A 14,595-nucleotide genomic window follows, 5' to 3' on the forward strand; every position below is an offset into this window, starting at 1 on the left:
AGTAATACATGTCTGCAAGGAGATGTGCTGTGCATCATGGGAGATACTGAGACAAGGAGTTGGGAGCTTGATCCACCTTTGCTGCGAGTTGCCCGTGTTGTACTACCTTACCTCAGTCCTCAAGATATTTTCAGGAGCAAACTTTGTTTGCTCACACTGGGATAAAGGATTAAAACTAAATTTATTATAACAACAGAATTACCTTTTCATCTAAGGTGGAGTGATCTCCTTTCACGTCACTCACCAGGGCAATATCCCTCTATGTTATGGCCAATCTGTTCAGATTATTTTCAAATGTCTCAGATATAACTTAGTTCAAAATGTATGTGTGTGTGTGCAGTAAAAGAAAAGATAGATAAATAATAATTACAGTTTAACGCATTAGAAAACATTCTAAGATGCACATCACATCACATCTCATCATATCAGCATAAATAATCCTGTTTACATACACAATAGGATTTGAGCTGTGCTGGAAAAAAGTATAGTGTGGCTTTTTGTCGCAAATTGTGCTAATATTTTCAGTTTGATACAAGTGTCATTCAGTACTGCTGTTATTGGAGTTTTTTGTTGTTTATATTGCATATTGCTGCTGGTTTATTCTTACCAAGAGGGCGAGATCAGAGTTGGACACATTCAGAGGTAGGCAGAGAAGAAAAAGATAAGTTTTCACTATTTTTATTAGAGTCTTCTACTTTAAATAACACAATGTAAAGTAATTTTCAGTTGGCAAAATTCTACTTGAAAACAAAATTTTAGTATAGTTGTAGTAGTTCTGAGTATGTGGTTCTTCATGCATTATTTGAATGATGGCAGCTGTTGCAGTTCAGTCTACTAATGGCTTATCACCAAGTCCTTCCCCATTTAAGGACTACATTTCGCATAGCATACTACGAGATTCTGTGGTGTGCAGTGCTTACTTGTGGCATGTATTCGTCCCGGTGGTTAAATATGTGACAAGTGAGAGATCGTAGAGTGCATATATGTGGAAAATATAGAAAATGGGAAGAGCTTTATAGGTTGGAAATTAGTATAACAGACCGATAACAGAGGCAGGAGAATACTGACCTAGAGAGATGAGTAATGTGAATAGAGGGTGAGGATAGTGAGTGGAATATAAATGAAAAAATAAAAGTGGGGAGTGTGGAAAAATTGAATCATTGTGAACTTCTTGGAGATGGTCTTAGTTGGGAGGATGAATGATGAGCAAGAGAATGATGAGAATGGGTAGCTTGTAGAAAGAGAGAGAGAGGAGAGAGGTGCAATGTCTCAAAAATGAGCTGAAAAGCATGAAAGAGATTAAGTGAAAAGAAGCGAACAGACCTCTGACAATGAATGCAAAGCAAATCAGAGTAGGAGTGAGAGAATAGAAACAGAAGGAGAACGAGAATGAGAATGAGAAAAATGCAAGGGAGTGCAGGAACCAGGGATTGCAAGATGCCAGGACAGCAGGTAAGTAGGGGAACAAAGAAAGAAAGTGTTAGAAAAGAGAGAGAGTGAGGGATGCAGGTGAGCAAGGAAGAAACGGAGTGATAAGAGGTGTGATGTATGGAAACTCGATGATCCATGGTGTGCAAGATAGAATACACGAGGAGTGTATGCCTGGAGGTACAATAGAAAGTGTGGCTATGGCAATTAAGGAGGGTGAAAGGGTAGATGAGATGATTGTGATAGTGGTACAAATGACTTGAGAGGCAGTGTGAATCGGGTGGCAAGATCCGAGGTTCGTGCTGGAAGTTGTATGGAAGAAGACTCAGAGAGGGAAGATAGCATGTGTGTTGCCCAGGTATGATAATGAAGAGCTGAGGAGAAGTGCATTAATAATGAATGGTATGATAGCAAGAATGTATCAAAAGAGAGGCTTGAAGTACGTGGATGCTTGGGAGGCAATTGAGGACAGAAAGGAACTGTATGCGAGAGACCACTTGCATTTGAATGACATAGTCATCTGGAGAGAGATTGCTGTTTTCTGAATGAGTCACTGTATCAATGCAGGGAAATTAGAATTATCATGGTGAATGGTAGCAGGGTAGCCTCTTGTGGGAACAGGTGCTTGGGAGAAGGGGGAATACATTGGTTAATGCTGAATCCAGTGAAGTCTGGAGAGGATAATGACAGGTATAGAAACAGTGACATTTTTGTTCTTTATACTAATGACAGGACAACCAGAATAAAAAAGATGAACTATTGGTGCTGATAGCATTAGCCTGTTCAAAGATTACTGAGATCTCTGAGATGTACCGTATTTGCCGGCGTATAAGATGCACCCCCTTTTTTGTACACATTTCTTAGGGAAAAAACTTTATCACTGATTATTATAATGAATTAACATAATGAAATTCAATAATTTTTTCTTCATATTCAGCTGGCATCTTTCGTGATATTTTTGTTTTAGTCCGCATGCATAGCTGGTCTCTCTTCATGAATCTTGAACACCATGATGTTGATCCAGTAAAAGTTCAACATCATGGTGTTCAAGTTCTAATCCAGTTAGTGGCTATCGCTTTTGTTTGATGAATAATCATTTTTGTAGACACTGAAAGTCCCGCTTTTCTGTGGTCTAAAATCCAAGTATTCAATTCTGCCTATTTTGAAGTTCCACTTCATAGGTTATGTTTACTGTGAGTTGCTTTTTTTAGATCCTCTTCCTGATTCCACCAAGTTCTTATCATTTTCTCAGTTGGGGTGGCCCGAAATGCCTCTTTCTGCAGCCCTGCAATATTGCATACAAACTATGTTCCTTACGCAACATAGTTTGTATGCAATATTGTAGCAATGCCGATGTTTTTCAGCCATAATTTGCCAAGAAATTTAGAGAAAATTTAACGGCATATCTGTGATTTAACAGCTGTGATCAATGATACATGTGTATCCACTGAACTCTACGTAACTGGAATGCTCTCACACACTGCAAGGAAGCAAGAAAGAATTGCGTAACTCAGAAAAGAGAAAATTTCCAGAAATGAAAGTACATAATAAAAAACTGAGTATCGGCGTGTAAGACGCATCCTGTTTTTCAGACTTATTTTCAAAGAAAAAAGGGCGTCTTATACGCTGACAAATATGGTAGTTGATGGAAGATGATATACTAACAGGAACAGAAGTAGCAGGTTGCAGCATATTTGAACAGAATAGGAAGGGAAAACATGGTAGTGGAGTACTGCTTATGATAAGTGATAACTGATGTTCAGAGCGAAGGATTTGGAGGGCAATAGCACTAATGGTTTTGAAAGGTGTGAAGCAGAGGTGGGCAAAACAGGATATTTAGTGAGGTATATGCTACAAGTCAGGGAGCTTAGAGGGTGAGGAGCAAGAGACGTTTAGGCAGTTGAGCTTGGCAAGTGCAAGAGGAATGATAGTTATGGGAGATTTTAACTACAGCAGTATAAATTGGAAAGAGGAAACTGCATGTAGTAATAAGGGAATGGAATTTCTAGAATTCTTGAGAGATAAATGTCTTAAGCAACATGTAGTAGAAGGAACATGAGATTCAAGAGTTTTGGATTTGGTCATAGCATCAGAAGAGCTGATAATAACTGAGATGGCATTCTGCACCCCACCCCCAAAGTTGGAGAGTAGCAATGTGGTTTTGACTTGGAAGATGAATAAACATGGAGGAGTATCAAAGAGAGAGGAATGTATGTGAAATTATAAGACAGGTGATTATAATAGTCTTAGATATCAACTTGGGGAAGCTCCATGGAGGAACGAACTGGAAAGGCAGGATATCATTAATGCTTAGAAAATTGTGAAAGAATATTTATTAGAAGCAATAGTAAGCTGTATACTACTAGTGAAGAACATGACACAATTTGGTGTAAAGTGAATGACAAACAATATCAAACAGGAACTGCAATTTAAACAGAGATATAAGGAGAAGAATGGAGAGCAGATGCATGAAGAAAGACTCAGCCAGGAGAGTGACTAGTCAAGAGAGACAAAACTGGAATATGAGAAGAGATTGGCACTAAGATGCAAAGAAAATCCTAGGGAATTTTTTAGCTATGTGGCCAGTAGGAGGAGAAATGATTGTGGAAGAATTAAATTGTTGGATAAAAATGGGAATAGAGTGACTGATGCAAAGACATAGTGGAGTTGTTAAAAGAACACTTCATTAGGGTATTTCATCCTGGAGAAGTAGGTTTTAATACTAGAGGACTACTGCAGGTTTGAGGTTAGAAGTGCAAGAGTACAAGCAGGAGTGTGTTTCAAATACTGAGTACTCTGGATGTCAATAAAGCAGTGGGCCTGGATGGAATTTTGCCACGGATTTTGAGAGAATATGCTAAAAACTTACAGCTCCATTTACCTAGCTTTTCAATGAAAGTCTGGCCAAGGAAAAGGTAGTCAAGTAGTGGAAGAAGGATAAAATAGTGTCATTGCATAAGGGTGATAGCAGACTGTACGTGTCAAATTATAGACCAGTTTGTGTTTCATCAGTAGTTGTTAAGATATTGGAGAAATTAGTGAGAGACCATACACAGCTTTGGGCAGATGAGGATAATGTTATCTGTGAGAGTCAACATGGATTTGTTAAGGGATGCTCTTGCTTTAGTAATAAAGCAACAAGAGCAGTTGATAAAGGAAAGGCATATTCTGCCATTTTTTTTGATTTTACAAAAGCATTTGACAGGGTGCCACATGATAAACTGATATTCAAGTTACATTACATGGGTTTAGATGTCAGGTTAGTGAACTGGATTCATCATCATCATGCATATCAAGGATTTAGGCCTAGCATGGCCTGTTTTGGCCTTAGAAGTCATTGTTGAATCATTTAAGAGGATGTCCTGGTTTTCTTTTTCCTAATGGCTTGTACTTTAAGGCTTGTTTTGGTAATCTTTCTGTTTTCATTCTTTGAACGTGTTCCATCCAGTTATGTTTATATTTTTTAATTTTTTCTATTACTGGTTCTTGGTTTAATTCTTTCATAATTTCTTCATTTCTTTTGTGATCAAATAGGGTATACCTTGCAGTTTTTCTCATAAACTTCATTTCTGCTGTTATTAATCTTTGTTTGTCTTTTTTTTTCATTGTCAAGATTTCGCTTCCATATATTAAGACTGGTAGGGCTAATGTATTGTATACTTTTAGTCTGGTTTGTTTTTGAACTAAGTTTGGTTTAAATATAGAGTTAATTACACCTGTTATTTTTAAATATTTTGCAATTTTTACGTTTATATCTTTTTCATTTTCATATATGATCATACATCCTAGGTAGTTAAATGAATTCACCTGTTCTAAGATCTTGTTATCTATTACTATTTTAGTTCTTGCTGAATCTTGTCCTTTAAAGGCCATAGTTTTTGATTTTTCTGTTGATATTATCATACCATAATCTTTGGCTATCTTATTTAGATCTAAAATAGCTTTCTGTAAGTTATCTTCAGAATTTGTAATTATTATTTGGTCGTCGGCAAAGAGGAGAGTGTTTATAAGTTTACTGTAGGAGAAAGTTTAATTCCTTGATGTAAATTTTTATTCCATTTAAGTAGATATTAAAAAGAGTTGCTGAGAGGGGACATCCCTGTCGGACCTCTTGGTTTATCTCTCTTGTATATGATAGCTCGTGATTTAATCTTATTTGTATTTGATTATTTTCATATATACTTGTGATAGCTTTTAGGATATTATTTGGTATTTGTCTTTCTTTTAATATGTTAAATGATATGTTGCTTTTAACTTTGTCAAATGCTTTTTCAAAGTCAATAAATGCAATATGTGTTTCTAAATTGTATTCTCTTCTTTTCTCTATTATTAATTTTAGGCAAAAGGCTGGGTCTATACATGATCGTCCTTTTCTAAATCCATTCTGTACTTCTAAAATAAAGTTTTCGGAATATTTCATTAGTTTGCTATTTAATATTCTGCTATATATTTTGTAACAGGAATTTAGTATACTAATACCGCTATAGATTTTAGGGTCATCTCTATTACCTTTTTTAAAGACAAGAATCACAATTGCTTTTTTCCATTCTATTGAGGGGATACCAGTTGAATAAATTTTATTTAAAAATAATAAGAGTCTTTTTTTGAATCTTGTTCCTGCATATTTATAAAGTTCTGAACCTAGCTTATCTTCTCCAGGTGATTTTCCGTTTCTTGTTTCTTTCAGGCTGATTTCTAATTCTTCTTTAGTTATTTCCTTTTCATTTTCATTAATTGTTTGCCAGTTGTCTTTTTTAAAATATTTGTCTGTCCACAATTCTATGTGGTAATTTATAAATTCTTCTAATTTCAATTCGGCTGTTTTCTTTGGTATCTGCATTTAAGTGTTTTAAAATCTTATATACATTGGCTCTTATTTTATATAAATCATGTTCTAAATTAGAAACAAATTTGTTCCATGATTCTCTATGTCTTTTTCTGCCTTCTCTTTTAGCTATGGCTCTTATTCTTTTATATTCTATTTCATCTTCTAATCTTTTACTGCTTAACCATTTGTGATAGGTTTCTTTTTTCTTTTTGATTATTTCTTTCATTGTATCATCCCAGATCTTCAGTTTTTTCCCTTTTATTGAATTTTTTGGTCTTTCCTAAGCTTTCATTTGCTGCTGCATTTAGTATCATTTTTATATTAAGCCATTCTATTTCTATTTCTTCATTTTGTTTTATTTTATTATTGGTTAATTCTTTGTTCATATAGCCATTGTACATTTGTGTCATTCAATAATCTAGTTTTATAAACAAATGTTTCAATTTTTCTTTCTGTTCTTGTTACTTGTAGCCATTTCGGTGGTAATCTTAATTTTATTTAAACAAGGAAGTGGTCACTGCTTATTTCATATCCTCTGTGAACTCTAACATCTAGTGAAAATTTTGATGTCTTTTCCTTTAGTATAAAGTACTCTAATATTGATTACCATCCTCTTGCTGCCCAAGTATATTTATGTATGTCTTTATGTTTATAGAAGGAATTCATTATTTTTAGGTTATTATAAACTACCAAGTGAATCAATTTTTTACCATTCCTGTTTAGAGTATGTTCTCCATGTATTCCTATATTATTATTAATTTTTGTGTTTCCAATTCTTGCATTTAAGTCTCCTGCTAAAATTACGTAATCATTTTTATTTATTTTATTATACATGTTTTGTAGCTGATTATAAAAATCAATATTATCTTGTTCTCTTCCTTCTTCTGGAGCATATAAACCAATTACTGTTATATAGCCTCTATCTATTTTTATTCTAGCTTCTATTATTCTTTCATTCCATAATTTATAATCTTTTAACTTTTGAAAGGGAGTTATGAATCCAAATCATGACTCCTGCTTGTACTCTTTGGTCTTTGTCGACTCCACTGTATATCACATTAAAGTTTTCGGTTCTCATAGTTCCTTTTAATTTCTCTTTTGTTTCAGTGATTACTGCTATTTTAAAATTTCTTTCATTTAATAATTGGTCTAATTCTATTTCTTTATATGCTATTCCTCTTACATTCCAGTTTGCCATGTGTATTATATTTTGTCGTTTCCATTTTTGTTTTACCTTTTCCATTCCAGGGTCGTTTCCCATAGATTCAATCCGATTATCTTTTTCTGTCAGCTTACAAGTAGGATTATGTTCTCCATGTCAGGGGACTAGCCTGACGATGGAATAGTTCAGTGGTAGGGCTGCTACCTTAAGGCTTCTGAACTAGCCTTCTTCCGAATTTAAACCCATGGGAGGAATAGGGTATTTTGAAGGGGGAAAGAGTAGATTATAGAAGAATTATATTATATGCTAAAAATACATGATTAAATCTAAGAAAACACTCAACAAATCAACAAAAATCACAGTTCTTTCAGGAGCTTTCTATTACGATATGAAGATCATTTCAAAAGTTCTGCACAACATTCATGCATGCATGCATGACCACTGTGATGATATAAGTTTCCACATTCATGTCAGCTGCAAGCCAGTCATGAGTAAAATTGGTGTGTGTACATTTTCTATTTCTAGTATTCTTGTTCCATGAAATAAGACTTCAAAACAGAGCAAGAATCAGAATTGGATGTTGTATATTCTGCATGACAATGTGAGGCCACATGTTTCAAGTGAAGTATATGGTCCTTTGGACAAATACAGATAGCTCCTCCCTCTTCTCATAGAGTCCTGATATCAGCCCTAATTGAAGGAACAATTGCATGGGAAATGCTTTACTACAGTTTGATGAGGTGTCTGCTGAAGTGAATTGACTTATCCAGCACATCAACAACTTGTTGGGCTGCAGTGATAAAGTAGGATGGTGATTATGCAGAGGGCTGTAAATGTATTTTATTGAAGAAATATCTATACTTCTGTATAACAACAGAAATACTGTGTGCACAACTTCTGAAATGGCCCTCATATAATTAATTATATGTATTAGATGAAAGCAAATATAGGTTGTAAAGATAATATCATACCGAATTAAAGACTGATATATTAAATCTGCATAAAATTAGAAACATTCTTTACTAATTGGGACACATAACTAGAACTCACTCCTTTAAGAAGTGTGTCTCCCAGAAGATGTCCAAAAAAGTCTGTAAAGCTTACAGGCTGTCCAGCTTTGTACTTTTCTCTTATACTTGTTATGTAGCGATACATACTGCGTGGAGCAAGCAACCAGAATGGACTATAACTGATGCTATGTTTTACCTCTTGCTGAAGTTCTTCATGACTTTTTTCTGGAAACTCAGGATGAGAATATAGTGTTGACAGATACCTACCAATAATAATATATCTATGATCACAAGAAGGAATAAGCAACCAAATAAGAGATATTAAGATACTGGTTTATATCTGAGAATTAAAGTTCAAAAACTAAATGACAGTTTTTTGTTCATGTTCTTTTGATAATAGTGAGCTGAATCCTCTGAAATGTTTCATAGTCAGCCATAATACAGTACTATCACTTAAAAAAAAAGAAATTATTTTTTTAAAAAGAAATATGTTTATATTTTTTTTCAAAATTCATTTCTGCAGATGCTCAGTAAAGATCCTGTGAAAACAGTTTTCTACCAGTTATTTTTAGTCAATTTTTAAACAGGGTAAGGGAATTATTTAAGACAATAGAATGGGATTCCTTTATAGCAACCAAGCCATGTGTGCATTCATCAAAAGATGCATGAAAATGGAGGAAACTGCACATAAAATGTTTAAGCAAGTACCACAGCAGATTATCAGGTCATTCAGAAATGGCAGGTTCTTTTACAAGGAAAGAAGTGGTAAGTTTTGTGAATAAAGTGCTAAAAAAAGTACTGAATCATGTTAAGGTGAAGGAAAATTTCACAGGTGAAAGCCAATAGTCTAGACCAGTGTTTCTCAACACTGGTCTAGACTATTTATTATAATTATGGCTATTATAGCCTGTTTTTGTTTAGGAGTGTCCCTTATTTTAAATACATTGGCTATAATTACTCAAAAAAGGGTATATATATTTTAGGGCATTATAGGTGAGTATAGAAGGCAATTATAGCAGAATAAAAGAGGTGGAAAAATTTTGTACATACCTTGTTTTGATACTGGGATGTCTTCCAATTCCATGATCCTGCTGAAGGTTGTTTATAACAAGTGGGGGAAAGGAGGAAGGGAGCATGGGGTGTGTATGTGTTATGACGCAGGAAAAATAAATTTGGAAGGGATCGTCCAACATTCAGAAATTAGGTAGGGGCGGTGGACGTTGATTGAATTTTCATCACATTTTATGGAAATAGTTTCGGATATTCTAAGCATTGTTTCGTTGTCTTGTTTGTCTATGTGACAAACCATTGTAGTCATGACATAGCCCTACACTCATTCCGAAAATGTTCCGATGATGATCAGTTGACTGAAACGGTCTGCACCCCATTAATGCTCACCCCTGCCCCAGTTTCCCCATAAGTAAACCCTTCCCCTTCTCTCCTCCCCTAAAAAAGCACCCTTAAACAAAATAATATATATATATATATATATATTATTAATACAAAACCCAGGTTTCCAAATTTATTTTTCCCACGTCAAAACATTCCCCCCATGCTTCCTTCCTCCTTCCCCCCCTCATTATAAAAACCCTCCAGCAGGATCATGGAATTGGAAGACATTCCAGTAGCAAAACAAGGTATGTACAAAATTTTTCCACCTGCACTCATACCGAAAATGTTCCGATGATGGTCAGTCGACTGAAATGGTCCGCACCCGGTTAAGGCTCTCCCCTGCCCCAGTTTCCCCACAAGTAAACCCTTTCCCTCCCCCCCCCAAAAGCACCCTTAAACACAATATTATATATATATATATATATATATATATCATTAATACAAAACCCGGGTTTCGAAATTTATTTTCCCCCACGTCAACCCCCCCTCCCCCTTATAAACAACCTTCAGCAGGATCATGGAATTGGAAGACATCCCAGTATCAAAACAAGGTATGTACAAAATTTTTCCACCTCTTTTATTCTGCTATAATTGCCTTCTATACTCACCTATAATGCCCTAAAATATATAATTTTTGAGTAATTATAGCCAATGTATTTAAAATAAGGGACACTCCTAAACAAAAACAGGCTATAATAGCCGTAATTATAATAATAGTGTTTAAGAGGAGTAGCATAGGAATTTTTCCAGAAACTATACCTAATATATTTTTTAATTATCCAAACAAAACAAATTAAAATTGAATAAGTAAGTAAAAATTATTGAAATAAAATGGATACCTAAAAATTGCTACAAATTACTGTAGTCGCATAATGTTCATTACCTGAGCATTCTGCTACTACAATAATTTGTAGTGCAGAATGACGAGTAATAAAAGAGAGGTGAAGTGGAACAAGATGGTTTTATTGCTTCTGCCTTCCCTTGCTGTTTTCTCAGATTTGAAGTAAATATGTGTTATCTACATTTCAACCAATAACATATGTTTAAATGTGGCCAACACCCTAATCCAGTCTAAACCTCCCAAAAATAATATCCCACATAAGGAAATCATTGATCTAAAAGAGCTACATAATAATAACCAGATTATCATAACAAAAGCAGACAAAGGGAACATAACCATGGTGATGGATACAACAGAATATGAAAACAAAATGCACACACTTCTACATGACCAGTCAACATACAAAATGATAGATCGCAATCCCACCAAGACACAAAAGAATAAGGTGCATAAATTACTGAAAAAGGTCACTTCCTGGCCTAAAGAAACTGTAAACAAACTCGAGCCCTTCCACGTTAAAACACCCAGGATATATGGAGCATCAAAAATTCACAAACAAAGTACACACCCTTATGCCCTATTGTGGATAGTATAAACAGTCCCACATACAAACTGACTAGACATTTAGCTAAGCTACTAGCCACTCCCACAAACAATTCTCTTTCCTTTGTCAAAAATTCAGCCCACCCTAAAAGTATTTTTAGAACACCATACCTTAAAAAGTTCAGACATAATGGTAAAATTTGAAATCACCTCACTGTTCACAAATGTATCACTAATTGAAACCCTCAATATGCTAAAGTCACACTTTCCCCCTGATATATTTGAACTATTTAAATTCACAGTACATGCAGGATATTTCACATGGAAACAGAAAATATACACAAACAATTAGATGGAACAGAAATGGGCTCCCCCCTTATCCAACTTCTACATAGAACACCTGGAAAAACTAGATATCGATGCAGCCACTATCAAGTCAATGCATGGCTACTCTATGTTGAAGATGTGCTTGCTATTTGGCCACATAGCCAAGGCACATTGGATACATTCTTAGTGCATTTAAATAACCAACACCCAAAAATCCACTTTACAATAGAACTGGAAGCTAAACTCATTCCTGGATACACTAATCACATGTCTTCCAGATGGTTCCTTATCGTTCTCAGTTTTTAGAAAAACTACACATAGAGGGAGATATTTACACAAACAATCGCACCATCACCCTTCTCAACAGTATGTTATCTTAAAAATGCTAACCCACAGAGCGAGAGCAATCTGTTTCAATAAAAATGCTCTTGCTGCTGAACCGACTCAATTACGCCTTCAACTTCTTAGCCAATGGCTATAATCCCCATAAGATAGACAAAATACTAAATGCTCCCAAGAAACCCCTCCCACTATCCACTACAGAGAATTACAACAAAACAGTCACCATCCCATACATTAAAGGCACATCAGAAAAGATATCTAGAATTCTCAATAAACATCAACTATGCACTGTATTCAGACTGTGTGTCAAATTAGCAACTTTCCTCTGTTCACCTAAGGACAGCATCTCTCCTTGATCACATCCAGGAGTTTACAAAGTATCCTGCTCGTGTGATCAAGCTTACTACAGTCAAACAGGAAGAATGGACATCCGCATCAGTGAATGTAAAAGATAGATCTGGCACTATGGCAAGTCGGGCCTAGCAGACCATGCTTTGGATACCCTGCACACAGGATCAACTGGAAGAAAACAAAAGTACTGCACAGAAGCTTTTACAAGTCAGAGAGATTGTTCTTAGAAGCAACAAAAGCCTTGAAACATTCTCTGAATCTTAATAAATATGGCTGTATAAATTTGCCTAAGATTTGGGAAAAGTCATCTTAAGACATAACTAGTACCTGCTTTCTCTCTCTCTGTATTTTTTTTTAACATAGAGGGCGCATAATTAGGACTTTAGTCTTTGTGTTGTTGCCACAATATTTCAAACTAGTCCCATTATTACACCATGTTGTTGTAGTCTCGCGTACTGTGACAAACTGTGTTTTGTGCTCTGAAGATGCTGGTTATAACACCATCGAAATATTAGCAATAAGTCAATAAATAATTATTTACTTATCTTTCTCTGTTCTGATATATTACCATTAAAATTAGTCAACAATTGTTTGTTGTTCATTGATTTTTATTATTGAAGCTTTTCCTCCTTCAACCAAGACTCAGTATCTTCAGAAGTGCTAAGTGATATTTGGACAAAGTGTGTCTCGAGTTAACCCCAGTAGTTATATATTTTTCGGAAATGTTCTTAATAATGAAAAAGTCGCTTAGAACTAGGACTTTGAAAAGAAAAGCAAATGAAACAGGTGATCCTAACCCTAATTATGATACACATGTTGTAATAGCGAGTAAATCTGATACTATTAAAGTAGAAGAAACAAGCAGTTCAAAGAAAAAATACAGTAGGAAATAGTTCATATTTGGAATTCGGGTTTACTTGGTGTGGAGATGAAAGTGAACAGAAATCTCAATTTTTTTTTGTGTTATGAAGTGCTGTCGAATGAGTGCATGAAACCTGCAAAACTCCGACAACATTTAGAAACTAAACATTATGTGAAACTAAACATGATGTGAAAAATAAGCCAATTGAATTTTTTCCGCAAGCTTAGAGACATTAAATCATGGGGAAGATATAGTTTCAGCCATGGGTTTGATTATAGCAAGACACTGGAAGCATGCTATCTTTTAAGTTTGAGCATAGCGAAAACAGGGAAACCTCATTCTATCGGGGAAAATTTACTACTTCCAGCTATAAAAGATGTGGTAAAAACTATGTTAGCAAAAAGTTACTAAGAAATGTTGATTTGATTCCTCTTTTAAATGACACTGTCAGTCGCAGAATTAATATAGACAAGTTTTTAATATATAATTTATATACTTTATATTAAAATTTATAACATTTTTGCCCATATTTACAATGGGAAACAGTATTGTAGTTGAAGTCACAGAATTAATGATACGGCAGGTGATGTATCATTAATTAGTAATAGCTCTGGATATGAGTTGGGTACATTGTTTCATACACAGGAAAGCATTAACCTCCAAAGGAATGCCACCAGAATTTAAAACTGTGCTATATAACGCTATAAAACTAGTTAATTTTATTAAGACTTGACCGTTAAATAACAGGTTATTTTCAGTACTCTGCGATGAAATAGGCAGTGAATATATACAACTTTTACTTCATTCTGAAATTCGCTGGCTTTCCAGGGGCATAGTACTAACAAAGTTATTTCAATTAAGGCATGAAGTTTTACTATTTGTAAATGAAAGTAATTCTGATTTTTTTTGCATCACTCCTTGTTGATGAAGCATGGTTATCAACACTATCTTATCTTTCAGACATTTTTTTTCGAAATTAAATGAACTAACTCTCCCTTCAGGGAAATTCTTCAACCGCTCTTGATGTCTATGGCAAAATATAGGTATTCAAGAAAAAACTGGTGTTATGGATTAGTTATGTAAAATAAAGACAATTTGCACCTTTTCCAACACAGGAATCCTTTTTAGTGGAAAATGATATTTTTGTTGATTCTGAGTTTCTGGAAAGGGTTTGTGAGCACCTCAAAGCGCTGAAACAGCATTCTGAAACATATTTTCCGAATAACTTTTATAAGAAATTTCTGTGGGTTCATGATCCATTTCAGGCTTACAGTCATGAGAATGACCTTTCGTTATAGAAAAAAGAACACTTAATTGAGCTTTCAAATGACAGTGGGCTTAAAATGCAATTCCGTGATCTTGGTTTGGCTTGATTCTAGATCTCGCCTTCAGTGAGAAGTGAATTTCCCGAATTATCTGAAGAGGCATTGAAAATCGTCATGCAGTTCTCTACAACCTATCTTTGTGAGAAAAGGATTTTCATCACTCCTTCAAATAAAAACAAAATAC

The 14,595-nt window shown here is 34.8% G+C and overlaps 1 protein-coding gene across 3 annotated transcripts in view; it reads right to left on the reverse strand.

The window, feature by feature from the left end:
- LOC150092382 (cytosolic phospholipase A2-like) overlaps positions 1 to 14,595 on the reverse strand; it is a 341,574-nt gene that overhangs the window by 171,425 nt on the left and 155,554 nt on the right. For all 3 annotated transcript variants that reach the window (XM_090415055.1, XM_090415056.1, XM_090415054.1), the window contains exon 10: positions 8,469 to 8,691. In XM_090415055.1, coding sequence (XP_090271181.1) covers positions 8,469 to 8,691 — 223 coding nt within the window. The remainder of the gene's footprint in view (positions 1 to 8,468; positions 8,692 to 14,595) is intronic.

This window comes from Typopeltis vanoorti, chromosome 26, assembly GCF_054136105.1.
Source record: "Typopeltis vanoorti isolate ZY-2024b chromosome 26, IOZ_Tvanoo_1.0, whole genome shotgun sequence".
NCBI classification, from domain to species: domain Eukaryota; kingdom Metazoa; phylum Arthropoda; class Arachnida; order Uropygi; family Thelyphonidae; genus Typopeltis; species Typopeltis vanoorti.